At 38.9% G+C, this 27,999-nt stretch overlaps 1 protein-coding gene across 8 annotated transcripts in view; it reads right to left on the bottom strand.

The window, feature by feature from the left end:
- KIAA0319L (KIAA0319 like) overlaps window positions 1–27,999 on the bottom strand; it is a 101,781-nt gene that overhangs the window by 18,368 nt on the left and 55,414 nt on the right. For all 8 annotated transcript variants that reach the window (XM_036446970.2, XM_036446969.2, XM_045584859.1 and 5 more), the window contains exons 4-12: window positions 21,936–22,182; window positions 18,475–18,576; window positions 14,428–14,525; window positions 11,454–11,541; window positions 10,208–10,300; window positions 7,992–8,124; window positions 3,006–3,234; window positions 1,202–1,325; window positions 57–189 (exon numbers count right to left, since the gene is read on the bottom strand). In XM_036446970.2, the coding sequence (XP_036302863.1) occupies window positions 57–189; window positions 1,202–1,325; window positions 3,006–3,234; window positions 7,992–8,124; window positions 10,208–10,300; window positions 11,454–11,541; window positions 14,428–14,525; window positions 18,475–18,576; window positions 21,936–22,182 (1,247 nt within the window). The remainder of the gene's footprint in view (window positions 1–56; window positions 190–1,201; window positions 1,326–3,005; window positions 3,235–7,991; window positions 8,125–10,207; window positions 10,301–11,453; window positions 11,542–14,427; window positions 14,526–18,474; window positions 18,577–21,935; window positions 22,183–27,999) is intronic.

The raw sequence follows: 27,999 nt of genomic DNA, 5'->3' as shown, positions 1-27,999 counted from the left end.
TTGCTCTGCAAATGTCTGGAGCCTTTGCATAAGTAAGGCTTTGTGCCAATACTCACTGTGTTTTTTCCCAGAGATACGAGATAATTTTCTGATCATCTGAGCTTTTGCTACCATCCAAGGTTGTGCTATCCATGGGAAGGGTCAGCTCTTTATCTGGGCCTGCATCTGCCTGTGGCGGCTTGTTGTTTTCTAGAAGACAGAGGTACACAGATCAGAAGCGGGCAGTAAGCTGGGCAAGGAGAGGATCCAATTGGGGCATATATTCTGGAAGCCATGAGGTCTCTGCTTCTCTGCCCAGAGATGGTCATACACTGTGGGACAGCTCTGTACTGGGGTGTGATCAGGAAACTCACAATGCAGAATAGAAGACTGAAACATAGAACACTTCTGAAAGAACATGGCAGAACTGAATGAAGTTACAATGCCATACTAAATGGGAAATACAATGCTCTAGGACACATGTGTCAAACACAAGGCCCGAGGGCCAAATCCGTCCCGCCAGGCCTTGCAATGTGGCCCACACCACGCTGTCATCACTGCACTCCGCTGTGTTTCCATCACAATGACAGTTTATGACTGTTCAGTAAACCATTCGGCCCGCGATTTAGGCTGTATTTTAGATTTTGGCCCCTTCTCTGATTGAGTTCGACACCCCTACTCTAGGAGTTCAAAGGAAAGGGTATGAGTGATATGACAGAGCTTTCCTAAGGAAGTAGGCTTGAAGCTGGTCCTTAAAAGACACATGACAGGATTTGGGATGGCGGAGACTCTACCTTTTATGTATACTTGAAGGCACATTAGCCCAGGGCAAGGGATAAGCTGAGGCTAGGGCAGTGGTCGGCAAACTCATTAGTCAACAGAGCCAAATATCAACAGTACAACGATTGAAATTCCTTTTGAGAGCCAAATATTTTACACTTAAACTTCTTCTAACGCAATTTCTTTAAAATAGACTTGCCCAGGCCGTGGTATTTTGTGGAAGGGCCACATTCAAGGAGCCAAAGAGCCATATGTGGCTCACAAGCCGCAGTTTGCTAACCACAGGGCTAGGGGAATGGACAACAGAAGTTACGAAGACAATAGAAGCTGCCAGGGGCTCAGTGGATTGGTGCCTTCTACTGCTCAGAACCCAAACCCTCTTCTCCCCAAGGTTAAAGGGACCAGCCAATAGAAGAGCCTGCTCCTCAAAGGCTGGACTCACCAGGCTGCACAATAACAGTCACTTGAGCGGTGGCCTGCTGTCCTATTGTGTCAGTCACTGTTAGCTGGTAAGTGTAGTCTCCTTCTTGCATGGCAGAGAGCTGCAGGATTGGCGTTCTAACACCCTGGATATAGAAATACAGACCATGGAAAAGCAGCCTCCCAGAGTCACAACATCATACGCTAAGTCCTGCTTGGGTCTAAGAGACCCAGATTTCTAAACCTATTTGATATTAGACTACTACTTCCTAGAGTTCAGCAAAATTAGTGAATGCTGGATCAGACGCTGTGGGACATCTTGTTAAAAAGCTTCGCCCCCTAAAGGGAACAACCCTCTCTGATACAGAAGCAGTTTCAAATAAAATCAGAGCTCTCACAAGGGAGGGGAATACAGGGAAATGTACAAAGATAACCAACCAAGATCAGCCTCTAAGACCAAAGGCAGAAAGAAGACCATGAATATATAACAACACAATTTTTTAAAAGTGTTCTTCCTTGCAGAAACTGGTTTTGCTCAGTGGATAGAGCATCAGCCTGCGGACTCAAGGGTCCTGGGTTCGATTCTGGTCAAGGACATGTATCTTGGTTGCGAACACATCCCTAGTGGGGGGTGTGCAGGAGGCAGCTGATTGATGTTTCTCTCTCATCTATATTTCTGACTCTGGCCGGGACCGGTTTGACTCAATGGATAGAGCGTCGCTTGGGGACTGAGGGACCCGGGTTCGATTCCGGTCAAGGGCATGTACCTTGGTTGCGGGCATATCCCCAGTAGGGGGTGTGCAAGAGGCAGCTGATCGATGACTCTCTCTCATCGATGTTTCTAACTCTCTATCTCCCTCCCTTCCTCTCTGTATAAAATCAATAAAAAATATATTTAAAAAAATAATAATAATATATTTCTGACTCTGTCTCTCTCCCTTCCTCTCTGTAAAAAAAAATCAATAAAATTCATTAATAAATAAATAATTAATTAAAAGTGTTCTTCCTATGAAGGTTACACAGTAATCCTAATGAAGTGCTCAGTAAAACATGGCAGCAATTCCGGATGCTGTCACACTATGCTGTCCCCTTACAGATTTGTGCAGATTCTCAGCAGCAGAAAAACCCAACACAATACTTAAACTAAACCCAGTGAAACGTGAGCTTTAAGTCATGCCTCAAATCTAGAAACACAGACTCCGAGCGTCACAGGAACATTACATATAACTTAGGGCAAACCTGATGGCCTCTTGCAGACAGTTTGTTTGGCCTATGTGTCTTAAAAGTTGTAAACTTTCACATAAAGGTCTATATTACCTGATAATAATGGGACCATACTTCCATCTGGCCACAACTAGCTGGGCCTAAGGAGCAGCTGGCCCCTTTAGTCAGGGCTTAGGTTCTCTGGTTCACCACAGCCCCATCCAGTTTTCTTTACTTACTTATGTCACCTGTGTGGTGACAGATCCAGTCTCTTACTAAATATCTGCAGAGAAGGGCTCACCAACTAGTTGGGCAATCTACTCCAATCTGTAAGGTTCACACCCCTGCACTTTCTAAGTAGTCTGACTCTCTGGAATCATCCGAGAGCAACTACCATTTCTCATCCAGTCTTTTCTTCTGATATGAAACATTTAAGACACAGGTTTTTGATAGTATGTAAATTAAAGGCTCCTTAAACTTTGTGGATTTAAAAAACCTCAAATATTCTATGCCCAAATCTGACTTTGGTAATTCAAATACAGCAAAAACAAGCCTTGGATGAGTGAGCCAGTCCAGTAACTCTAATTCACCTGGGCAAGAAAAGACAAACTCTTCCCTCCTACCTGCATCTCCACCACTTTCCCTTTGCTGCTGGGGCTGAGTGACCACTCATAGCTGGTGATGCCATGGTCATCAGTGCTCTGGTTCCCAAAGAGCGTGATGGAGTTTTGGGGCAGGGTGATCACTTGGTTGGGGCCTGCGTTGGCCACAGGGGGGTAATCCACAGCTTTGTTCACTGTCAGGTTTGCAGTGGTCGAGTTGGTAGCTCCATCAGAGTCTACTACAGTCAAGCTGCCAGGGCAGAGAGAGGAGTACAATCAGGGATGGTTTCAGTAAAGAAGAAGAAACACAAGAGGACTGAAAATCAAGAATAAGAAATACCACAGTGGAAGGGTTACTAATTAGTAACCAGTTCTTACCATTCCTCTTAGAGGGGTAGACTAATTCTAGAAGCTAACACTGACTGAGGGGTCCCTGTGTACCAGGCCCTGTTCCACGTGGTCTACAACTCAATGAACAACAGCTCTATAAAGTCCTAGCTTCATTTTACTCCTTACACATATGAGGGTCTAAGGCAGAGAGAGGTCAAGTAACTTGAAAGTAGTGGAGTTAGGACCTGAGCCCAATAACCATGTTATTATATATTCAGCATTGTTTGCTCTGCTGCCTGCATGTACCTGTAAGCTGGGACTGGTACAAGCATGGTCTGACCTAGCCCTCACAGCAATCAGCAATCTCTATCTACAAGTGGCTTAGAGAGGCTAAGTAAACTGCCCAGCACCCCACTGTGAGCCAAAATGCAAGCCCAGTTGGTTCTCTGGCTCCCACGCCTAGAAACCAAGTTTTTTGTTGTTGTTTTTTTTAAAATATATTTTATTGATTTTTTACAGAGAGGAAGGGAGAGGAATAGTTAGTTAGAAACATCGATGAGAAAGAAACATTCATGAACTGCCTTCTGCACATCCCCCACCGGAGATGTGCCCGCAACCAAGGTACATGCCCTTGACGGGAATCGAACCTGGGACCTTTCAGTTCCCAGGCCGATGCTCTATCCACTGAGCCAAACCAGTTTCGGCAAAACCAGGTCTTGAGAGAGAGTCCCTGGTCCCTATTCCTATGGGGTACAGAGACGCTACATTAACTAGTGCTCTAACTGCAACAGGCTCTTCTCCCCACCCACCTTTTCAGCTATGTACACGCACAGGAATGGCCATCCTGAGCAGACAGCCTCTGGGATGGACTAGTAGGGCTGGCTGTGGTAAGACAGGAGCCAAAGATGGAAATGAATTCTCCCATGCAACAGTCTCACAATTTGTGCCAGTGTGAAACAGTATTTGAAAGAGAAAAATAATGTTCATTTAAAAGAACAGGGCAGTTACCTAAATGATGCTGTCCAGGTGAACAGCCTAAAGCTGCTCTTGCCACCTCAAAATGTGAGCATAAGCAAGCAAGGAGGTTTGGGCTCCTTCCATTTTGCTGACAGAAAGATAAAAAGCATAAAAAAAGATATGTCTAAATCTCACCACCAGCCACAGACAGAGCCAAGCATCTGTGGGGTTTTCCCACAGCCTCACCTTTTCTTATGGAGAGGATTTTTGGTATTACAGCCTTGAGAAAAAGAGCACAAAAACATCAGATGAACAGATATGCAAATCACACATCAGAAGAAAAATCCACAGAAGTTTTCTTTATTTTCCAGTTTGCCTGTTGTTTTCAGTTTTGTTTTGGTTTTTTTTTTTTACATATACTATTTATCTCCTATTTCAGAATAAAAGGAAGTTATAAATAGGTGGCAAAATGGAAGCTGCCATTACCGACTTTCACCTCGGTCCCTAGCTTACACACCAGAATGCCAGAAACAAACAGCAGCTGACCGCAGGGCTGGGGAAAAGATACTGCCATGTAAAAACAGGGTAGAGGAAAAACGAGTGGAATCAGATTGGACCTAAATGCTAATCAAACTCAACCCCGTCATTTCATAGATTGAGGCTTGGAAAAAAAGAATAGATCCCTGATACCCTATCCATCTGAAATGCTGCTTTTAACCTTGGTTAAAAGCTCAGACTGCTTCTGTGATCTTAGGCAAGTTACTTAACCTTTTGGTACCTAAATCTCCTAATCTATAAAATAAAGTAATTATAATATTTTTGTAAGGTTTTAATGGCTTTCTGCTTGTAAAGAGCTCAGAACAGTACTAAACACGTAGTAAATGTTTAAAAACCAGTAGTTATTTTTCAAAACATCAACCGAGCCCTGGTAAAATTCCATAAATGTTAAAATTCCTATATTAGAAATCTAAGAAAAATCAATTCACTTTTCCATTTTAAGCCAATGAAAAGGCTTCAACCTTGGTAATGGCAGCTACCTTTCATTCTCCTGAAGTCTTGAGTCAGTGACAGTGCTGCTAAGTCAGAACCTGCATATGTATTTATATGGTAGGTGTGGTGCTACGACATTCATCACTGTGTCTCTGGTAGTGTCTAAAACTGATTAATATCAGATCTGATAGGGAACACAAACACCCAAGAATAAGCTGGTGCACTGTGGTAAGCATCACATAAGAGCACCGAGTGCAACCTTCGCTCCTGTCTGGAGGGATCTAAGAGAGCCTCAAAGAAAACTGTAGGCCCCTAAGGATAGGCAGAACTCCAACAGACTGAGAAGAACATTCTGGGAAGCAAACAAAATACATATGGGTCAAGTCAAGAAACAGTAGACTAAGCCCTGACATGGGGGTTAGAAAATCTGCATTTCAGTACAGTTTATTAAATACACTGAGCCTCATTTTTCTCAGATATAAAATGAGAACAGTATCATGTACATATATGGTATTTGGATGATACAGTACTTTGTAACAAGGAATTATGCAAATGTAAGAAGGATTACTCTAGAGTCAGCCTCACACTCTAATTAATCATATTCTAGAATGTTTACACTAGTTCCCAAAAGGAATTCTCTTTAAATAAAATTCTCCAAAAAGCCTTAATAGAGAAAGATCCTACAATTCATATTCAAATAAGCCATGTGTCAAATATATTGACCTATTAACCAGGAGGTCATGGTTCAATTCCCAGTCAGGGCACATGTTCAGGTTGCAGGTTTCATCCCCAGTGTAGGGCCTGAAGGAGGCAGTCTATCAATGATCCTCTCACATCAATGATGTTTCTATCTCCCTAGCCCTTCCTCTCTGAAATCAATAAAAAAATATATATTTTAAAAGTAAAGGTTTTGACATATTTGCAAATAATACCACTGATAAAGGTTTAATCTCCAACATCTACAGACAGCTGATACAACTAAATAAAAGGAAGATGAATGATCCAATTAAGAAATGGGCAATGGACCTAAATAGAATATTTTCAAAAGAAGACAGAAGGCCAAAAGACACATGAAAACATGCTCAAAGTCACTCATTATCCGAGAGATGCAAATCAAAACAACAATGCGGTAACATCTCACACCTGTAAGAATGGCCAACATAAAAAAATCAACAAACAGCCAGGACTGGTTTGGCTCAATGGATAGAGCGTCGGCTTGGGGACTGGAGGGTTCCGGGTTCGATTCCGGTCAAGGGCATGTGCCTTGGTTGCGGGCATATCCCCGGTGGGGGGTGTGCAAGAGGCAGCTGATCGATGACTCTCTCTCATCAATGTTTCTGGCTCTCTATCTCTCTCCCTTCCTCTCTGTACAAAATCAATAAAATATATTTTAAAAAAAAAATCAACAAACGACAAGTGTTGGCGAGGTTGTGGAGAAAGAGGAACCCTCGTGCACTGCTGGTGGGAATGCAGACTGGTGCAACCACTGTGGAGAACAGTGTGGAGTTTCCTCAAAAAACTGAAAATGGAACTCCCATTTGACCCAGTAATCCCACTCTTAGGAATATATCCCAAGAAACTAGAAACACCAATCAGAAAGGATATATGCACCCCTATGTTCATAGCAGCACAATCTACAATAGCCAGAATTTGGAAACAGCCTAGGTGCCCGTCAGCAGATGATTGGATCAAAAAACTGTGGTACATCTACACAATGGAATACTATGCTGCCATAAAAAAGAAGGAATTCTCATCATTTGCAGCAACCTGGATGGAATTGGAGAACATCATGCTGAGTGAAATAAGCCAATCAATGAAAGAGAAACACCATATGACCTCACTCATTTATGGATAATAAAGAACATTATAAACTGATGAACCAAAAGATAGATATCGAGACAGTAAAGCAACAAGCAGACTGTCAATTTACAGTGGGGAGGGGAAAGAGATCTGGGGGAGATAATAGATCAACCAAAGGACTTGTATACATGCATATAAGTACAACCAATGGACATAAAACTCTGAGGAGGGAGGGTATGTATGGAGGGAGGGAGGGGGGCAAAAAAAAAACTCAATAAAATATATTAAAAAAAAAAGTAAAGGTTTTGAGATATTAAGTTAAAGAAGCATTTCTCATAGGGAAAAGATAAGATGGTAGTAGGTTCATGATAGATTATTCCTGAGAAAAGGCAAAGAAAGATGGGTCCTTTCACTTAATGACAGAAATCCTAAAAATGTCTGGAGAACTGCCAGGTAAGACTTTGAAAAGGACTAACTGTGGTGGATCCTAATCTATTATGCAAGGGCTTTTGCCCTAAATAGTTATTTGTGGCCAAAACCAGTTTGGCTCAGTGGATAGAGTGTTGGCCTGTGGACTGAAGGGTCCCAGGTTCGATTCTGGTCAAAGGCATGTACCTTGGTTGTGGGCATATCCCCACTGGAGGGTGTGCAGGAGGCAGCTGAGTGATATTTCTCTCTCATCGATGTTTCTAACTCTCTATCCCTCTCAATTCCTCTCTGTAAAAAATCAATAATATATATATTAAAAAAAAAAAGTTATTTGTGTTGTGACCACACTTACTGTAGGGCTCAAAGAACCAATGGAACCACAGGCTATATTTTCAGCCACTCTACAATTAAAGTGGTATCTGCCAGAGTTACTCCTGTAAGAATGCAGAACCCATAAGAAAAATAAAGGTCAAGGGTAAACTTGAAGGATTCTGAATTTACCTGAAAGTGTAGTTCCCAGGGACGAGCTTACTTAGTTTTAATATGGCCGTATCTTCAGAAATCTTCTCTTCTCTCAGAGGTCCCTTTAGTTCTTCCCAATGGTACCTGACGATTTTATCATCATCAGTGCTTTCTTGATCATAAAGAAACATTGGTTACAATATGAGAGCGCCTTGTCTCAGCACTTATTCAGTTTACACAAATGAGGGCAACTACCTATAGAGATTTGAGTCTAGGGAAACTTCATGAAATTAGAGGCTATCTCTCCAGATTATTTCTTCCCTACGAATATTGGGTCATTCTGCCTCTCTCTGACTATTCCACTGCATAGTTTTCCAAGGACTCCACCACAGGCAACTCAGGTTAAAAAGTTACTGCATAAAAAAAGGAAAATAAAAAATTCTTAAATGCATGAAAAGATACTCAACCTCACTTTAAAAAAATGCAAATTTAAATTTCACTTGAGATAGCATTTTTAAACCTATCAGATTGGTAAAGATCAAAGCTTCATGACACATAAATGGGTAAAGGTGTGGAGAAAGAGGAACTTTCTTAAGTCATGGTGGGAGCATAAATTGATACCACTGTAAAGAGCAATTTGGCCAAATTTACTTTTGTCCCTGCAATTCTTCTTCTAGGAATTTATCCTACAGATATCCTTACATATGTGTTCATCATCATACTTACAAGATTATTCATAGTAACATTATTTATAATAGTGAAAGATCAAAAATAATCTAAATGGTCATCAATAGAGATTGACTGAAAACAAGATTTATTCAAACAATGAAATTGTACATCCATATAATGGAAGTCTATGTAATCATTAAAAGGAAAAAAGAATAAAGTATTTCATATATTGATTCAGAAAAATTATTCAACATATAAAAACAGGCATTATACATACTGTTTTATCATAAAAATGTATATGTATCTTCTTATCTATGCATAAGATATCTTTGGAAAGATACATAAAATAATACCATTGCTTGTCTACAGAAAAACTGGATAGTTGGGAGACAGGGATGATATTTGGCCTGTACCTTTATGTATTTATTTAACTTTGACTTATTCAAATATAAAATGAAATGGTACTTATGAACCTTTTCTACCACTCTCATAAGTACCTCTTCCTGTCCTGTCTTTTACCTCTTAGCCTGCTATTCATCTAGCCTCCTCTTGTCAGAACTATTTACCGTATTTTTCGGACCATAAGACGCACTTTTTTCCCCCCAGAAGTGGGGGGGAAAAGTCCCTGCGTCTTATGGTCCAAATATAGCCTACACATATACTTTAAAAAAAAAGTTTTTTTACTTGCCCGGCTCTGTGTGGTCTCTGTGTGCTTGCCCGGCTCTAAAATGGTTCTAAATGCTGCTGTTTACTTTACAGGGTTGATTACATGTGTTTATGACTGTGATGTTGGGTTTTAATGCACATAAAATATTTTAGGACACTATTTGTTTCAGAATCTTTTTTTCTTCATTTCCCTTCTCTAAAAACTGGTGCGTCTTATGGTCCGGAGCGTCTTATGGTCCGAAAAATATGGTACATGAAATGTCTAACACTGCTAGAGATTCCTCTGCTAAAGCAGTGGCTACCTCTGCCAACAACTCTGCCAAGATAGTCAGGGTAACAGGGCCTTAATGGGTCTCAAGAGAAGCCAAGCAAATATAGGTGAGATGATAGGCCCGAAACCTTCTACACACACATAGCCAGGATCAATGGCAAAGACCCAGATCCTCTCCTGTCCTCTGAAGGGACAAAGTTAGTGAGCCAAGCAGGGTTGTGGAGCACATTCTGCGAGGCCTCCCCAGGAGAAGGTTGACAATCTTGTTAGGCAGTAATGGCTGGATGAGAGCTCCTCAGTTAAGACTCTCAGTTACTCATCTTGCCATGATAGGAAAGAGCTTTATTTCCATAACTAAGAATGGCAACTCCATCTAAAAAAATTTGAAAACCAGCAAGTTCCAACTAAAATAATGCTAATGCATGCATAATCCCACTTTCTTACCATCTCAGAATAGAAATGTTACTTCAAACAAGCCACATGGGGGTTTTAAATAGGGTCTGTCTGGTTTTTACTTCCTAATCAGTTGCTTCTGATGGTTGGTCTTCCCATAATGTGGTCAAGAAGCCTAAACAGAAGGCTGGTCCAAATCTTTAACCAGAATACCCATGAATGCTGTTCTAAAACATCGTGCCCAGTAAGTACTCACGGCTGCCATCAATGACTGTAGAAGTGGTTGGCAGAGAAATCTCCTGGAACTGTGGTGACACAATGGCAACAGGAGGCTGATTTTTACGGGGCTCTGCAAGAAAATGACCCAGAAGAAATTAAAAGAGGGGCTTTGTAAATTATAAGAAGAGCAGGCCACCTCTGGGTGGATTATAAATGTTTCCATTACCTAATCTGTGTCTGAAGCATCGTCAAACGTGAAAGTCACCAGACCAGGTTGGCATTCTAACATGAGACATCTAGGAGTGTTTAAGCCTCTTGCAAACCTATTCTTAAAACCACACCCTGTGCATGCTTTCAATGCTCATGTGCTATCTAGTTTGTGAAAAGTACTAAAGTAGAAGTTGACTGTTTTCAGGTCAGCTGACCAGAGGTGGACAACAAATGTGTGCAATAAAGGCTTTGGAAAGCAAACTATCCCTTGCCACAAATGTGGAAAAAAGATGAGTAATTTCTCAACCACCTGGGAACTGACTATGTGGGAGGTGATTAGGCCTAGTGTTGGAAAGGTCACAAATCTCTCACTCTAGTCCACCTCAATGACTGTGAGCCTGGTGGCCTTTTCATTGAAAAATGATAAAATGGATTTATGCTAAACACATTTTTAAGAAAGAGAAAATATTACTTTGGCTACAAAATTAAAGGAATTAAAAGAAAATCTATTGCTAACAAAGACAGAATAAGAATTTGTGCCAATGTATGGGCCACTTGCCAATTTCCCCCAAATATCTCTGAAAATGCAAAACAAGATACCTTGTTATCACACTGTAATCTACCAATCACTTAAAAAAAAAAATGAAATTTGGTGTTCAATGTGAAGGAGGAACGGCAGGGACTCTGTGAGGAAGTCTGTGTACAAAAACCCACATTTTTGGAAAGAGATCAGAAAGGGCCAGCCACTTGGCTGGTTCTCCTAGGCTCCTGGCTTTCTTGTATCTTAATTACCACACATGGTCCCCACTCAGCATGATCCACTGGAGAAGTAGTTCTCAGGCAGACAGGCTATCGCTCAGTGCCATACTGCACTGTAGGTCAGCAAAGTGCTCCAACTAGAACTAAAGAATATACTTTGCCACACTATACCTTTTTCTACATTGAATTAGGAATTGCCCAATAAATGTATTAAAAAAAAAAAGAATGAAAATTAAAAATCCCTAAAATCAAATCTCCCTCCTTGGGGTCCTCAGAGGGAGCAATGGAGGCAGAGTTAGGGCTGAGAAACATACCTGGCTTTACCGTCACATTCACACTGCCTTCCCCATGGGAATTCTGACCATCTACAATCACTTTGAATTCGTACAGGCCTTGAGTGAGCTGCAAAAAGGACAGAAAATCTTATATTCAACCATAAAGAGGAACGATTATACTTAAATTATACTTAAAATCACACATATGTGAACTTTCCCCTGGTGATTCTTGCACTCTCTTCTTGCACTGTTTTCAAAATGGAGAAAGTAAAATAACCAAAGAGATGAAACAATGAATTATAAATTAAAAAACCATGGCTTTTAATGTGAATTTTATTACTTGCTGACTCTGGAACAACAGAAGGGATTTCAATATCTCTGTACTCCCATTTTCTTTTAAGAAAAACATTAAGGGCTCTACCATCCTACTTCTCAGCGTTATGAAATTAAAACAATTATCTCTGCAAAGAAAAACATTTTGTAAAAATACCAAATAGCTCCCAAATATCTGACTATTTTTCCCTACTGACTTTCGCTAACTGTATAAACATATATAAAAGAAAAAATAATCACCCAAAATCCCACTGTCCTAACATCAATTAATCCTATATCTCTCATTTCCTCCCAATCCTTAACCACACAAAACAATAATTTTAAACAGTTCATCCAATTCAACAAACATTTAGTGAGAACTAATTATGTACCAGTTATTGTCCAAGGCCTGGGATTTGGAGATAAATAAGATCCCTGCCTTCAAGGAGCTTGTATGTCAATGGTATTCAGAGTCTAGCTAAAAATCAAAGTGTGAGTCAAATTTTTTATTGTTCTTTCTTCCATTCATTTAGTATCAACACTTTTCCCATTATAATAGTCTTTTGAATAGTCACTTTAATGGCTGCAGGAAAGTATATGAATAAATGTGCCATAATTCACATTGGCATTCCACATTGCTGGCTATTTGAACTGTTTCCATATTTTTACTATTATAACCTATTACTGTGACATCCTTTGGGCAAATAGGTCTTCTTTCTTTTGCATTACCTTCTTTGGGTAACGCTAACTGATTGCATATAGCGTTTTTTACCATTTCCTTCTTTTTGTAATGCTCCCCCTTCCTTGGCTTTCACTTCCCTGCCCATTCCTCATTTTCTTCAATTTCCTCTTTCCCTTAATGACAGTGTTCCCCAACATTCCAATCACAGACTATTTCTTCATTATACAGTCTCTGGATGATCTCATCTATTACAATGGCTTCAATTCTCATCTATTTGAAGTTGGTGTGTAAATTTATCTCTCTAGCCCAGATCTCCAATCCGTTACCCTTTATTGGACACCTGCACTCAAATGTTTCACAGGTATCTCAAACTCACTCTGTCCAAAAATGAATTAATCATCTACAAACCTCCTCTAAACATGCTCCTCTTTCTGTGCTCCTCATTTCAGTGAATACCACCACATTCACACCAATATCCACTCACATGCTTAAGCCAAAGGCTAGAATTATCCTAGACTTCTCTTCAACATCTTCACCCAATTAATTGATAACCGAGTCTTATCACCAAGTCAACCTCCATAATATTTCTCCAATCCAATCACTTCTCCATTCACACTGCCATCACCTTAGTTTTTAACCATTCATCAATTGCACAGTTGTTAAAGGCATTGGGGGGAGGGCTTTAGAGACAGAAAGTTCCTGTTCAAAAGTACCATTTGGTAGTTTTGTAACCTTTGACCAAACCACTTTATTTTTCCAATTTTTCATTTTAACATTTATAAAACACATATTAATATCTACATCTTGGGTCTGTTATAAAGATTAAGTAAAATAATTGCATAAAAGTACTGTTTCTAGCATATGGAATGAGCTCAATAGTTGGTTTTAAATTTTTATTTATTTAGTGGGTTTTTTACTCAGCTATTATCATCTCACACCTACATTTGTCAACAGATTCCTCACTGGTCTCCCTGGTTTGAGTCTTATCTCCTCCAATCTGTGGACAGAGTGATCTTTCTAAGCTGAAAATGTGAACATGTCTTTCTCTTGCTTGAAATCTTTCGAAGGCTCCATGTTCCCTCTGGATAAGAATCAAAGTCCTTATAACAGCTCTGTGCAATCTGGCCTCTGTATCTCCCCAACCTATTTGTGCCCCTGCTCTTTTCATACTAAAGGGTCTAGTCAGGCTGAACCACATATAATTCTTTTCCCCACATTTCCTGTCTAATATTTGACTCAGTGGACATATTACCTTCCCTGTTTATAGTATCATCACTCTACCCTTTATACAGTTAAATTAATAACCTTTCATGACCCAACTAGACAAACTCTAAAAAATCTACTCTGACTCTCCAGGGTTTCAACATCCTCTGCACTGACTTGAATCCTATGTTATAATTACTTGTTTTCAGTTAGTATCTCTGGTAAATTAACTCACTGGTAACAATGCCTGCCACTTAACTAGTGTATAATAAACAGTTGTTAAGGAAGGGAGGAAGGAAGAAAGAAAAGAAGGGAGTGAATAAGAAGGGAGTGAATGAGAAAAGAAGGAAGTGAATGAGAAAAGAAGGAAGGAAGAAAGGAAGGAAGGAAGGAAGGAAGGAAGGAAGGAAGGAAGGAAGGAAGGAAGTTAATTGCTTGACTAAAGAATATGTAAATTTTTATGGTTCTTAATAACCACAGTGAGTCTAAAAAAAGTCTGCACCAATTTACACAGTCATGTGGCCACAAATAGCCTACCTTATTTCCCAAATTATAAAATTCTTATGTTACCCTTAAAAGCAGTTGAGCATATATTTGCATTCAAAAGCCATCACCACTATGCTTATACAGTCTTTTCATCATAAATGAAAATTTGAGAATCACATACTAACAAATACTGGATGTCAGCCAGTCAAGATTTTTTAAGGATTCATTTCTGAAACATTATTTCCGACATACAGAAAATTCTGTATTATAAACTGTTTTAAATGGTCAACACCTCTAACCAGTTCTGCAAATGGCAGGATATGAATTCACCTTGGATAGTTTGAGGATCTGGGAATGTTTCCCTTCCATTTCTCCACTGTAGTCTTTAGGATGAGTAATCAGCTGCCAATCGTAGGTGTAGGTTTCTCCTATGGAAGGACAGTTACAAAAATCATCAAAACACACACCTACACACAAAGAGGGCAGCCACACAGCCTGCCAATAACAAATCTCTTCTGAATTTTGACAAGGCCTTAGTTTTTAAGATTTCATTCCAAAACTTATAGGGAAACCAACCATTATGTTGAAAGAAAGGGTATGTTCTGCTAACTCAGCTACAGTCAGGGTTTCTTCCACTTTCTCCCAGCAATGCTCAATCCTGCCTCATACCCATCCTACTCAGGACCAACTGAAAGATGAAATAGAGAGGAGCTGGAGACCAGGATGCCAGGACACAGGCTTTATTGGAGAGAAGAGTACCACTGCTGGCTGCTTCCAGAAAGAGGAGTGGAAGAGAGCAAGGGCCGGGGCACAAGCACCTTTTAGGGGAGGGAAGAGAAGGGATGGGGTTTAGGGCACTCAGCACATGCTGATTGGTGGTTTCATGTAAGGCCTATGATTAGGGACCTAGGGACTTAGGAATCTAGGGCTTAGGGAATTTGGCAGGTGCTGATTGGTGGTTCAGTGCTCAGGAATGTCTGGCTGCAGGTGGAGTTTATATCTGTCCATCAGTTGGAGGAAGGGAGGATCTATCACCAAGCCTCCCTCAAAATACCAGGTTCCTCCTGTGTGGCATGCCAAAGAAAATGCATGCCCTACCAGCTACTATAGATGAACCATTGGAAACAAAGGCCATTTTCTTGTAAAATTTCTTTTGCAGCAAAAAAGAGCAATAACTTCTAAATAACATGGTTCAAAAATAGCTTTTTATAGAATGCGAACAATGCTCAACTCACTGAGGTCATCACACCCTGGTGAGTTAAAAGAGCTGTTCTTCATTCCAGCTGAGCGAAATAACACTGCAGAAGATGGCAGAGGATGGCCCACTTAAACAGGCCCCTCTGAAGTTAATTAAGATCAAATGAAGCATTAAATGGTCCTCATTTGTAGCTCAGATTATGTGACTGGGTGAGGCAAAGATAGAATGCCATTTTCTAAATGGAATCCAATCCCAGTTAAAGTGGTCTTAAACAATGGGGGAACAAAATGCATGTCTGGCTAGGAAAGAGTGGAATTTGGTAGGAGAGTTTAGTTTAAGTTACACCCCAAAGTAAAAAAATAAAAAGAAACATAAGAATTCTCAAATGTTTAGCAGAGAATGCTCATCTTCTATCACAAGTTCAAAAGTTAAAGTTAACACATAGAACCTAATTCTAAGATAGCCTTCATCTTAAGACCTTATATTCATTTATAAGCCTGAGATCTATTACTCCACCTTCCTCTCCAAAATACTAGTTTTCTTTTGGCCCCAGTTCTCAGCCCAGGAGCTCACACAAATGTGCATGGAGAAGCTGGGCTAGATAAGGAGCAGGGAAGAAGCAGTAGAAGTAGAATTGGAGTTAAGAGATGACATGTCTTCCACACAGATGAACATATTTTTCCACATAGAAAATAGACCCACACTAGTTTGGAAACTGACGATCCTATATAATAAAAGCCTAATATTCTAAGTGCCTGGTCATCCAGCCTGCCATTCAATCAATCAATGCATAATATGCTAATGATATGCTAAGGCAACTCAACTGCTCACTATTATGTTCATTTACCACCAAGGGGCAGGTGAGCTTGCTGCTGGAGTGGGTCTGATTAGAACTGAGCAAGATGGGCCCGACACACTATGGATCCCTCCCACAAGCCCTTCCTGGCAGACCAACCTCCTGCGTCCCTCCCCAGCCCTGATCATGCACTGGTGGGGTCCCTTGACCTGGCCTTCACCCTCTTGAAATCTGGGACCCTCGGGGGATGTTTTGGCCCAATCCTGCAGGCCAGGCCAAGGGGCTTCACCCATGCACAAATTCGTGCACCGGCCTCTAGTTTTATAATATATGAGGCTAACAACACAAATTTCCAAAAAGAACAATAATCCTAGGACAGAAAAACTCAGAGGATGAATTATGCCTTACAGCCAAAAATTTATCCAACGATAGGAATGACTAAGTATAGGTCTGTTAGACAGATTGCTATTGTAGTTTTAATAATTTAGGGCAGTGGTTTTCAAAACTGTGCCTCCAAACCCTGGAGGGATCCTTAGAGATGCATCAGGGGCAGCCACAGAAGAGGGATGAAAAGCAGGCATAGCTGGTCCTACGCTCAATGTCCCCACTCTTTGAAAGTTTGAAACATCTACTTTATATATCTGGTTAAAGGCTGAAGAACCTGGGGAATTGAGAGTTGAAAAGGATCTGTTCTGAACTGATGTGCTTTAGAATACTGAAATACAAGGCAATATTAACCCAAAGAAATGTACATGCAAACAGAGGTTAGAAAAGAAAATACAGTACAGCCCAGCATATCTTTCACCAAAGAGTAAAAGCAATGGAAGCTCAAGGCAGTTCTTTCCTCACCACCACCTTCAAAGACCATCAAATCCATTCATCTTAGCACCAGAGGAGGAAAGAAAAAAGCTTCTTTACCCTGGCTGGTGTGGCTCACTTGGTTGGAGCATGATCCTGTACACTGAAAGGTTGTGGGTTTGATCCCCAGTTGGGGCATGTATGGAAGGCAACTGATAAATGTTCACTCTCACATTGATGTTTCTCTCTCTCCTCCTCCTTCCCTCCTTTCCCTTCTCTCTAAAGTCAGTAAGTAAATCCTTGGGTGAGGATTAAAAAAAACAAACAAACAAAGAAACTTCTTTAGAGGAAGGTAGAATGAATTGACAAGGAAAACTCAATTTGAGGACAGAAATATAGAACAGAATGGGAGGGCATTTAGGTTCTGGAAAAGTACCTTTTCATAAATGTACTATTTGATATGAGGCCCAGAAAGTAGAAATACTGTATTGGAAATGTGTACACCTAAAATGGAAGTACCCTTTCCTGAATCAAGTATGATATTCTACTTGACTAACCTTATAAATGACAGTAATATAGACCCAATGCAATCATTTTCCATCACAGTATGTTCACTTCATGTCATAGACAGTCTTAAGAGAATATGTATGTGTTTATAAGTCAAACCCTGGTATATTAATGTATATTTCAAAGGTGAAAGGGATGTTCATATTACAAAAGTTTTCTTAAACAATGAATCAATCATCCCTTAATTTGTATATTTATAAATTTGAGTTTTGTATATTGTGTTGACTGTTGTTTTTTTTCAAGTAACAAATTTACAGTAGCAGTTGTCTTGAATAACTTCTCTGTAAGTTTTGTACCTGCTATTTTCTAGTTGTTTGGCCAAAATAAAGAGATCAACCTAAGCTTCAGTTTCTTCTTTTGGTATAATACAACCTTTAGTGAGCATCAGCGAAATGCTAGGCACTGAAGTGGATGTCTTATATAACATTTACCATATTTTCCGGCGTATAAGACGACTTTTGAAACGGAAAAAAAGTCAACCGAAAATCGGGGGGAAAAGACCAAAATTGCACAGAAATTACCTGCAGATCTTGACGGCAAAGTAAGTCTTTTCTTTGAAATGGGGGGTAGTCTGATATAGTGAATATAGGCCTAAACCTATGCTTTAACTGTAAAATTAGGGGGTTGTCTTATACGCCGGAAAATACGTAATTTTGCCCTTAAAGTAACCTAATGATGTAGAAATCATCTGATTTTACTGAGAAAGAAATAGAAACTTAGAGAAACTAAATAACTTGCTTAAAATCATTCAGCTAATAACCAGCTGAGTTGGGATTTGAATCCAGGCTTGACATTAAAGCCTATGATCTCAAACATTATGTTATATCGCCTCCCATATCACATGTACTGTATATTTGTGTAAGTGCATGCTATATCCTATTCTCACTGGACTGATGCAATGAGTAAATGAGTTAAGATATGTTGATTATAAATTAAAACATTATAACTTAAAATTATAAATTAAAACATTTCATTATAAATTAAAACATTACCCAAATTTAAGGGGATGTTTTACTACCTTTAAGTGGTTCTTGGAGAACATATGCATTTAACTGGACTGAATTCTTAGGCAGGGTCACCTGGACATTCTCTCCAGCAGATATGACCAGCTTCTTTATAACTGTAAACAAAGAAAATATACAAGAGATAAGAAATTAGGCTCGCCCTAACCGGTTTGGCTAAGTGGATAGGACATCCGCCTACGGACTGAAGGGCTCCAGGTTAGATTCCAGTCAAGGGCATGTACCTTGGTTGCAGGCACATCCCCAGCGGAAGGTGTGCAAGAGGCAACTGATTGATGTTTCTCTCTCATCGATGTTTCTATCTCTCTATCCCTCTCCTTTACTCTATGTAAAAAAAAAAAAAAAAAAAATCAATAAAATATTCTTAAAAAAAGAAAAGAAATTAGACTTGCCCAGCCAGTGTGGCTCAGTGATTGAGAATGAACCTATGAACCAGGGGGTCAGGGTTCAATTCCCGGTCAGGGCACATGCCCAGGTTACTGGCTTGGTCCCCAGTGGGAGGCAAGCAGGAGGCAGCCAATCAATGCTTCTCTCTCATCTCCCTCTCCTTTCCTCTCTGAAATCAATAAAAAATATATTTTTTTTAAAAAATTAGACCCAAATTATCTCATTTCTATCCTTCCTTTTGTGGCCAAATTTCTTTGATAAACAATATTCAGCTACTGCCTTTATATCCTCATTATTTATCTACTCTAATTGCTTGAAATTTGATTCTGCCTCCACTTTTCACTGAACAGGATCTTTTGAGGCCATTAACAAACTGCTTCTTGGCAGATCAAACAGCTGTTTCTCCACCCTCATCCTTCACTTCTGTGACATCTAATATTGCTGACTGCTTCTATATATGAAAACTTTGCTATCATGACACCATATTATTAAACTTTTCTTCTTTTCTCTAATTTTTCTTCACTGTATTTTAACTGTGGTCTACCTTTAAGCTCTGTTTTTATAGAGCTCAATAAACAGAGCTTACCTGTTTCAAGGATCATCTTCATGCTGATAAATAATTTTCTAAATAAAATACACATATGAAGGCCCTGGCCAGGTAGCTCAGTTGGTTGGAGCATCATCCTGATATTCCAAGCTTATGGGTTCGATCCCCGTTCAGGGCACATGCAAGAATCAATCAATGAATGTATAAATAAGTGGGACAACAAGTCAATATTTCTCTCTCAAGTCAATTATAAAATATATATGAAGTTTCTAGAAGAAAAGCATGTGTCAATCACAAAGCCAGCCTTAACTTATTTCCATTCCAACTGTTATAACCATAGACTTAGATTATTCTAAGAATCTTCTCTATTCTTCCTTCTGTTAGCTCTCTCCACTCTAATCCATTCTGTTTTTCTAAAATACCCACCACCATTAGTTTTTCTAAAATACTCACCCACCATGTTACTCAAGATGCCCACCCCGCCATGTTTAAGGCCAAATTCATAATCTGGTACTAGAGAATCATTATTCTCTAATCATACCATCTCATGCTTTCTACCCAATTCTGTCACTAGTTATATTCATTTTCTGTCTTGTGTTCCCATTGAAGTCTATGCTTTAAAAAAAAAATGTATGTATGTATTTATTTTAGAGAGAGAGGAAAGATGAGGGAGGGGAAGAGAAACATCAATGTCAAAGAGAAACATGGATTGGTTGCACCCAAACTGGGTTGGACCCACAACCTGGATATGTGCCCTAAACAGGAATCAAACTAGTGACCTTTCTGGGCACGGGACAACAGTCAAACAACTGAGCCATACAGTCAGGGTATTGAAGTATACTCTTTGGGAATTCAACTGGAGTGTGAGTTTTCTTTATTCTAAATACAGTACTTTGCTTTTAGCTCAAAACCACTCTTCTCCCCAAGAAATCTTCCCAGACCATTTCAGTTCAAACTGATCTACTTCAGATGTGGTATTTCAAAAATGCTAAAGTAGTTCAAGAAGTAGTTGAGAAACACTGATTCAATTAATCTTATTTCTCTGACAATAATTGTTCATTTGGTATGGGACCTTATAACTAGAGAGCTTAAATCAAATAATTGGCTAGTCCACCTACATTTCAAGATTGGACATGAGAAAGCTTCCTAGACAAATATGAAATTTGAAATTTATCTGTCTGCATTGGGGAGAAATAAACCCATCCATTATAGAAACTTCACCATTTAGACACCCCAGGAGGTAAAATAAGAATTCTTGCCAAAACCGGTTTGGCTCAGTGGATGGAGCGTCGGCTTGGAGACTGAAGGGTCCTGGGTTCGATTCCGGTCAGGGGGATGTGCCTTGGTTGCGGGCATGTCCCCAGTGGGGGGTGTGCAGGAAGCAGCTGATCGATGACTCTCATCGATGTTTCTAACTCTCTCTCTCCCTTCCTCTCTGTACAAAACTCAATAAAATATATTTTAAAAAAAAAAAGAATTCTTTGAAGTGACTCTCAAAAAAAGAAAAGAAAGGAAGAAATCATATATTCAGAGAAAGTATAATGGACAAAAATGCAATACAGCCCAAACCTTTCACAATTACACCAAAAATTACAGGCATTTTGTCTGAATAAAAAATTCAGACAAAATGCCTGTAGTTACTGAAATCGGTTTGGCTCAGTGGTAGAGCGTCGGTCTGCGGACTGAAAGGTTCTGGGTTCGATTCCGGTCAGGGGCATGTGCATTGCTTGCGGGCGCATCCCCAGTGCGGGGTGTGCAGGAGGCAGCTGGTCGGTGTTTCTCTCTCATGGATGTTTCTAGCTCTCTATCTCTCTCCCTTCCTCCTTTCTGTAAAATATCAATAAAATATATTTAAAAAAAAAAAGTTACTGAAGTGCCTCAGGATTAATACCCATAATTTTACATTGTTTACAATTTAAAAAGACCATTGGAAATTAAAATTTGGCAAAGAATCATTTTTACTGGCTTTGCTTCACCCCTTTTGACTTTTTTGGGAGTTGAAGATCAACTTGGTTTCCTTGATTAACAATTTCCTGCTAATATCTTAGAGCAGCATTCATGAAACACAGACTTGTTCAGGCAATATTCTAAGTATAAATTTTCCTATGGGTTGCTTTAAAAAAAATAAAGATGCTGTCAAAATTAGAGAGATAACTATCTGGCCTATACTCAGCTGTACAGAAGGCAAATAGGTGCACAGCTCCAACTGTTTCTTCCCAGTGGCCTCTGCTTGCTTGATTCCTTGAACATTCTTAATTAAACTTTATGCCTTTAAGTCCCAGGCACAGTAGAATCCGGTTCTGAGAAAATGAGCTTCATAAACTCCCATAGGTTGGGGCCTGTTGAGAAAAGGACCCAGAGCCCCCAATCCTATAATTACAGGGATACTTACAGGATTATTTTTTTTTAACCTACATAATTAAAAGGCATGCTTCCCTCCTTTCTTTTCACTAAAAGGGAACATTATGATCAAGTATTCTACTTCCCCATCCTATCTCCATGGAGAGAAGCAAAGAGCCTCACCTGGAAACGGTGCAGAGGTGCTCTGGAAAGAGGAGTGTGGGGTGGGGGTGGCATAACTGGAGGAGGGAGTCACTGGCAGAGGGGTAGCAATCTGGGTTATCCCAGGGTTTTTTACTTGCTGAGTGCTAGACGTAGTACCCAGATTCTCTGACGTCTCAAGTTGGGCTGATACAGTCTTTGACCCAACAGGAATCTCCCCAGTCAGATTTGTAGTTAGGGGAATGGACATTGTAACTGTCTTGTGGACCTAAAGAAATGCAAAAATTCAGTTGAGTAGGCAAAGTTATACAGCCTGTTTTTAAGGTTATAGCTCATAAAATAATTGCACATTAAATGTTTTTAATGCAAAACTGTCAAAAATATTAAAGGAACTAATCTCACCACCCGAACTAATCTCACCACCCGAACTAAAGTGTTAAAATAATGATATAAATTTTCCTAGTCTTTTTTTTATGGAAAGAGTTTTGCTTAAAATAAAATAGTAATAATCATACTATGTACAGTACTTTTATCTTCTTTTCTCACTTAACATTTATTCTCAATCTTTCTAAAAATACTTATTAAGCACCTATATGAAACAGATCTGGATCCAAAATATAAATATAACATAATCAACCATAGTCAAAAGTGCACAATCTAGTGGAGAAGAGAGAACTTAAAATATAGTAAACCAAAAAGGTAAATATATTTATAAAAGTTATGATGAAGCAAAAAAACATAACCTGAGAGAATTTAACTCTGAAAGGGAACATGTAAAGAAGGATGTTTAAAATAAAGGCTCTCTGGCTCAGCCAGTGTAGCTCAGTGGTTGAGCATTGACCTATTAACCAGGAGGTCACAATTCAATTATCCAGTCAGGACACATGCCCAGATTGAGGGCTCGAGCCCGTGTGGGATATACAGGAGGCAGGTGATCAATGATTCTTTCTCATCAATGATTTTTCTCTCACTCCCACTTCCTTCCTCTCTGAAATCAATAAAAAAAATTATAAATAAATAAATACTATCTGGAGGGGGAGAGTCCTGAGTTGCGTTTTAAAGGGTAAAACTAGACAAAAAGCTGAGGTCAGAGATGAGTACAGGCACAAGAAATGAGGTTACCATGGTGTGTATTGGGATCTGAGAATCATAAACAAAAAGGAAGGAAATAATGGAAAATGAGCCAAAAAGATAGTCAAGGGCCAGACTAAAGAAGACAGAATATGCTACTTTAATGAGCAAATTAAGGGTGAACAATTAAAGGGTTGTATGCAGGGAAGTGACAAATTCAGCTTTGTTTTAAATGGATCATTCAGGCTGCTGCCTAGTATATGGGTTTGAAGAAGACAACTGCAGGAATACCACTTAGGAGAGTACTGTGTTTATCCATATGAGAAATGATAAGGGCCTGAACAAAGATGGTGGTATGGATTAAAAAAAAAAAAATCAACTTAATTGAAGTATAATTTACATAAAATTAACAGCACACATTTAAAGTGTATAGGTCAATGAGTTTTGAAGTGTATACAGCCATGTAACTGTAATCAAGAGAGAACATTTCTATCAGCCCCAAAAGTTGATTTTTGCCCCTCTGCAGCAAACTCCTGCCTCAATCCTTGGGCTCAGGCAGCCACTGATTAGTTTTCTGTCACCTTTTACTAGGTTGGCTTTCTTATATTTCATATTTTTAAAAAAGTTGTAAATACTATTTTTATTTTTGGCTATTTTCATGCAACATATTTTAAAGATTCAGCAATGATTGTGCACATTAGTAATTCTTTCTAAAGTGGCTGTACCATTTTGTATTTCCACCCAAAAATGTATGAGAGTTACAGTTACTCTACAACTTCACCGATATTTGGTATTCATCTTTTTATTTTTTGTCACTCTTGCACTTTCCTAATGACTAATGAGGTTGAACATATTTTCATGTGTTTATTGGCCAGTCATATATTTTCTTTGGTTAAGTTTAAATCTTTGTTCAATTTTTTACAACTTTAGTAAGGTATAACTCAAACACAATACACTGAACATATTTAAAGTCTAAAATTAGGTAAATTTTGACGTGTGTACACCTATGAGGCCATCACCACAATAGGATAATGAACATACCCATTACATCCAAAGATTCCTTATGTTCCTTTGTAACCCCTTCTCTTTCCTCCCACTTCCCCAACCAACCACTGATCAGCTTCCTGTCATTATAGATTAGTTTGCATTTCCTAGATTTTTATATAAATGGAAGTACACAGTATGGATTCTTTCACTCAGCAAAATTATTTTGCTCTTTACCCATGTTGCTATGTGTATTAATAATTCTTTTCTATGACCACTGAGTAGCATTCTGTCTGATTCATTCACCAACAGATGAACAATGGATTTGATTCCAATTTTTGGCTACTACAAATTGAGCTGTTATAAATATTCCTCTACAAGTCTTCGTGTGACCATATACTTTATTTTCTCTTGGAAAAATATCTATGAGTAGAATGCCTGGTCATATGAAAGATGCACCATTCATACATTTTTTTTAAAAACTGCCAATTTTCCAAAGTTTTATATCATTATATAGTTCTGCCACCATTGTGAGCATTCCAGTTTTCTACAACCTTGCCAAAAGTTGGTATAGGAAGTCTTTAATCTTTTTAAAATTGTAATCCTCACCAGAGGTCATGCTTAGAAAGAGGAAGAAAGAGAAACATCAATGTGAGAGAAAAACACCTGTCGGCTGCCCCCTGCATGTACCCTGACCGGGATCAAATACATAACCCAGGCACATGCCCTGATCGGGAATGAAACTGGCAACCCCTTGGTTCACAGGACAATGCCCCACCAACCTAGCCACTCAGCTGGGCAGGAAGTCTTTTTCATGTTAGCCATTATTGAGGTATAGAGTCGCATCCTACTGTGGTTTTAATTTGCATTTTCCTAATGATTGATGATGTTGAGCATCTTTTCATGTACTTGTTGGACATCTGTATAACTTCTTTGGACAATCTATTCATATTATTCATTTTCTAACTGAGTTATAAAGAACTCTTTATATATTCCACAAATAAGTCCTTTGTTAGGCATTTAATTTGTAAATATGTTTTCCCAGATTGTAGCTAGACTTTTCATATATCTTGATAGCATCTTTTAAATAACAAAAGTTTGTAATCTTGATGAGCTCCAGTTTATCATTTTTTCTTTTTTGTTTCATGCTTTTAGTGACTCATTCATTCAAGATCACAAAAATGTTCTCCTGTGTTTTCTTCTGCAAGTTTTATGGTTTTAGCTCTTAAATTTAGGTCTATGTTCCATTTTGAGCTAATTTTTTTATGTGTGATGTGAGGTAAGGGTCAAGGTTCATGTTTTTCCTTGCCATTATCCAATTATTCCAATACCATGTATTCTTTCCCCACTGAACTGCCTTGGCACATCAGCTGACCTTATTTGTGTGAGTCTATTTCTGAATTCTATTCTGTTTCATTGATTTAGTTTATACCAACACCACTGCTTTGATTACTGTAGCTTTATAGTAAGTCTTAATGTTAGATAATTGAAATCTTCCAATTTTATCGTTCATTTTCAAATAATTTTAATTATTCTAAGTTTCAATCCATGAACATGATTGTATAATATTAGTTTCCTAGGGCTGCCAGAACAAGTTACCACAAACTTGGTGAGTTAAAAGAAGAGAAATTTATTCTTTCATACTTGTAAAGGCCAGAAGTACAAAATCAAGGCATTGGCATGGCTATATTCCCTCTGAAATCTCCCTTTGTGCCTCTTCCAGCTCCCAGAGGCTCTTAGCATTCTTTAGCTTCTGGCAACATAATTCCAATCTCTGTCTCCATTTTTACTTGGCCTTCTTTCTTGTGTCTCTGTGGGTCCAAATTTCCCTCTCCTTTTTCTGCCAGTCACTGGATTTAGGGCACACTCTAAATACATAATGATTTCATCTCAAGATCCTTAACAAATTATACCTGCAAAGACCCTAGTTCCAAATAAAGTCATATACTGAGGTTCCAGGTAAATATGATTTTGGGAGGAACATTTTTAAACCCATTATAATGGTATATCTCTCCCCATTTATTTAATTCTTTATTTTCTCTCAGCAATGTTTTATAGTTTTCTATAAAACTATTTCATGTTTTTTGGATGTTATAATACATTTTAAAACTTGAATTCCCAATTATGCATTGCTAATATATAAACACAATTTATTTTTGTATATTGATCTTATATTCCTGCAACGTTGACAAATTCACTTAATTCCAGTAGCTTTTATGTACATCCATTAGAATTTTTCTAGGTAGATGATTATTTCATCTGTGAATAAAGGCAGTTTTATTTCTTCATTTCCAAATTGTATTTCTTTCACTTTCTTACATTATCATATCGGCTAGGACCTCTAGTACAATGCTGAATAAAAGTGGTTAGACTTAGCTATGAATCCAGCAAGCAGAACCAATAAGCAGATTCAGACCGACCCACAATGATTCAAGACATTATCTTATCACCATCATCTCATCACTTGATGACTAAAGGACAATAGCTGAAATCTACAGACCTCTGGATCTGCCTCGCCCTACCCCCTTTTTCTGTATAATCCTATCCCCTGTGCCTTGCTGAGGAGACAGGATTTGATGCTTGTAAGAGCTCTGTCTTCTAGGTGGCTAGCCTTCCCAGTAGACACCTAATATGACTCAACCTTCTGAATTATTGGACACAGCATCGGCAGCCTGGGTCCAATAGGGCTTTTCTCAGGAACATAACTACCTTGCCATACCGGCCAGGAAGAAATATTTTTCACATTAGATATAGACATATTAGCAAACAGAAATATAACATGCTTTTAAATTGTGGAGTGTATATTTACATATGTTTAGAATATCTGAAAAAATATATAAAAGTATGAATAATTATTTTCAATTTAGTATGTGGGTGATTTTCACTTACTTTAATTCTTGCTCTTTCCTACCTATAATCATGACTTATTTTTATAATAAAAAAACCTATTTTTGAAATTAAAAAAAAGTGGTTAGAATCTTTCTTTGTTATGTAATTATCTCATTTTCCTTAAAACTTTGAACACAGATTCTTTTAATTTTGAAACATATTTTAAAATTCCTTTGAAGTGTTTGCTAAATCTAACAGGTGAGTCCACTCTGAATTTATTTATGTTGATTATTATTTTCCCCTGAGCATGGGCCATACTTCCTGATACTTTTTTGCATGTCTTATAACACCTGGTTAAAACTGGAAATATTAGATAACATATTATAGCAACTCTGGATTCTGTTTTATTTTTCTGAAGGGCTGTTATTTTTAGTAACTTCCCTGTACTTAAACTAAAAAAACTCTCCCTCCCTCCCCTACCACCCCCCTCTTTCTCACACACACACACACACACACACACACACACACACGCACACACACACACACACACTATGGTGCCATTGATGTCTCTGCTCAGTTTTCTTTTTAATTCTTATTTTTACTTTAGCCTGGGTTTCTAGGTATCACTCTAAGTACCTGCATAGTTTAGCAGTCAGAGGTCAAACACCTGGAGCTCATAAAGCTTCACCCTCTACTAATCCATCTGTGTATTGCTAGAGGCATGTATTCAAAATTTCAGCCAATTCTTAAATCTCCCTTGGTTTTTACTTTTTACCAGGCTCTCTTAAACATGCAGATAGTTTCTCATTCAGCTAGTGATATGCAGAGAGCTTACCTTAGCCCTTCTGTGACTCACTCTCTCGCTCTTTAAAAACATTTTTTAATTTATTTCAGAGAAGGGAGAGGATCGAGTGTGAAACCCAGGCATGTGCCCTGACCAGGAATTGAACCAGGACCTCATGGTTCATGGGTTCGATGCTCAACCACTGAGCTACACCAGCCAGGCTGGCTCTCTTATTTTCAGCATCTTCTCCATAAAGCAAGTTTCTGGCACTCATCCCAATGGGCATTGCAATCTCAGCCTAGCAAAGCTGGGGATTTTCTACATTTATTCCCAACAAAGTTTGCCAATTTTAATTGACAAAACTGCAAGTCTTCACCCTCTGCCCCAAATAAAGCCCACCCCATCTTGCAGAAGAGT

This window comes from Pipistrellus kuhlii, unplaced genomic scaffold (assembly GCF_014108245.1).
Source record: "Pipistrellus kuhlii isolate mPipKuh1 unplaced genomic scaffold, mPipKuh1.p scaffold_m20_p_2, whole genome shotgun sequence".
NCBI lineage: Eukaryota > Metazoa > Chordata > Mammalia > Chiroptera > Vespertilionidae > Pipistrellus > Pipistrellus kuhlii.
This window is presented reverse-complemented; position numbering and strand designations above follow the sequence as displayed.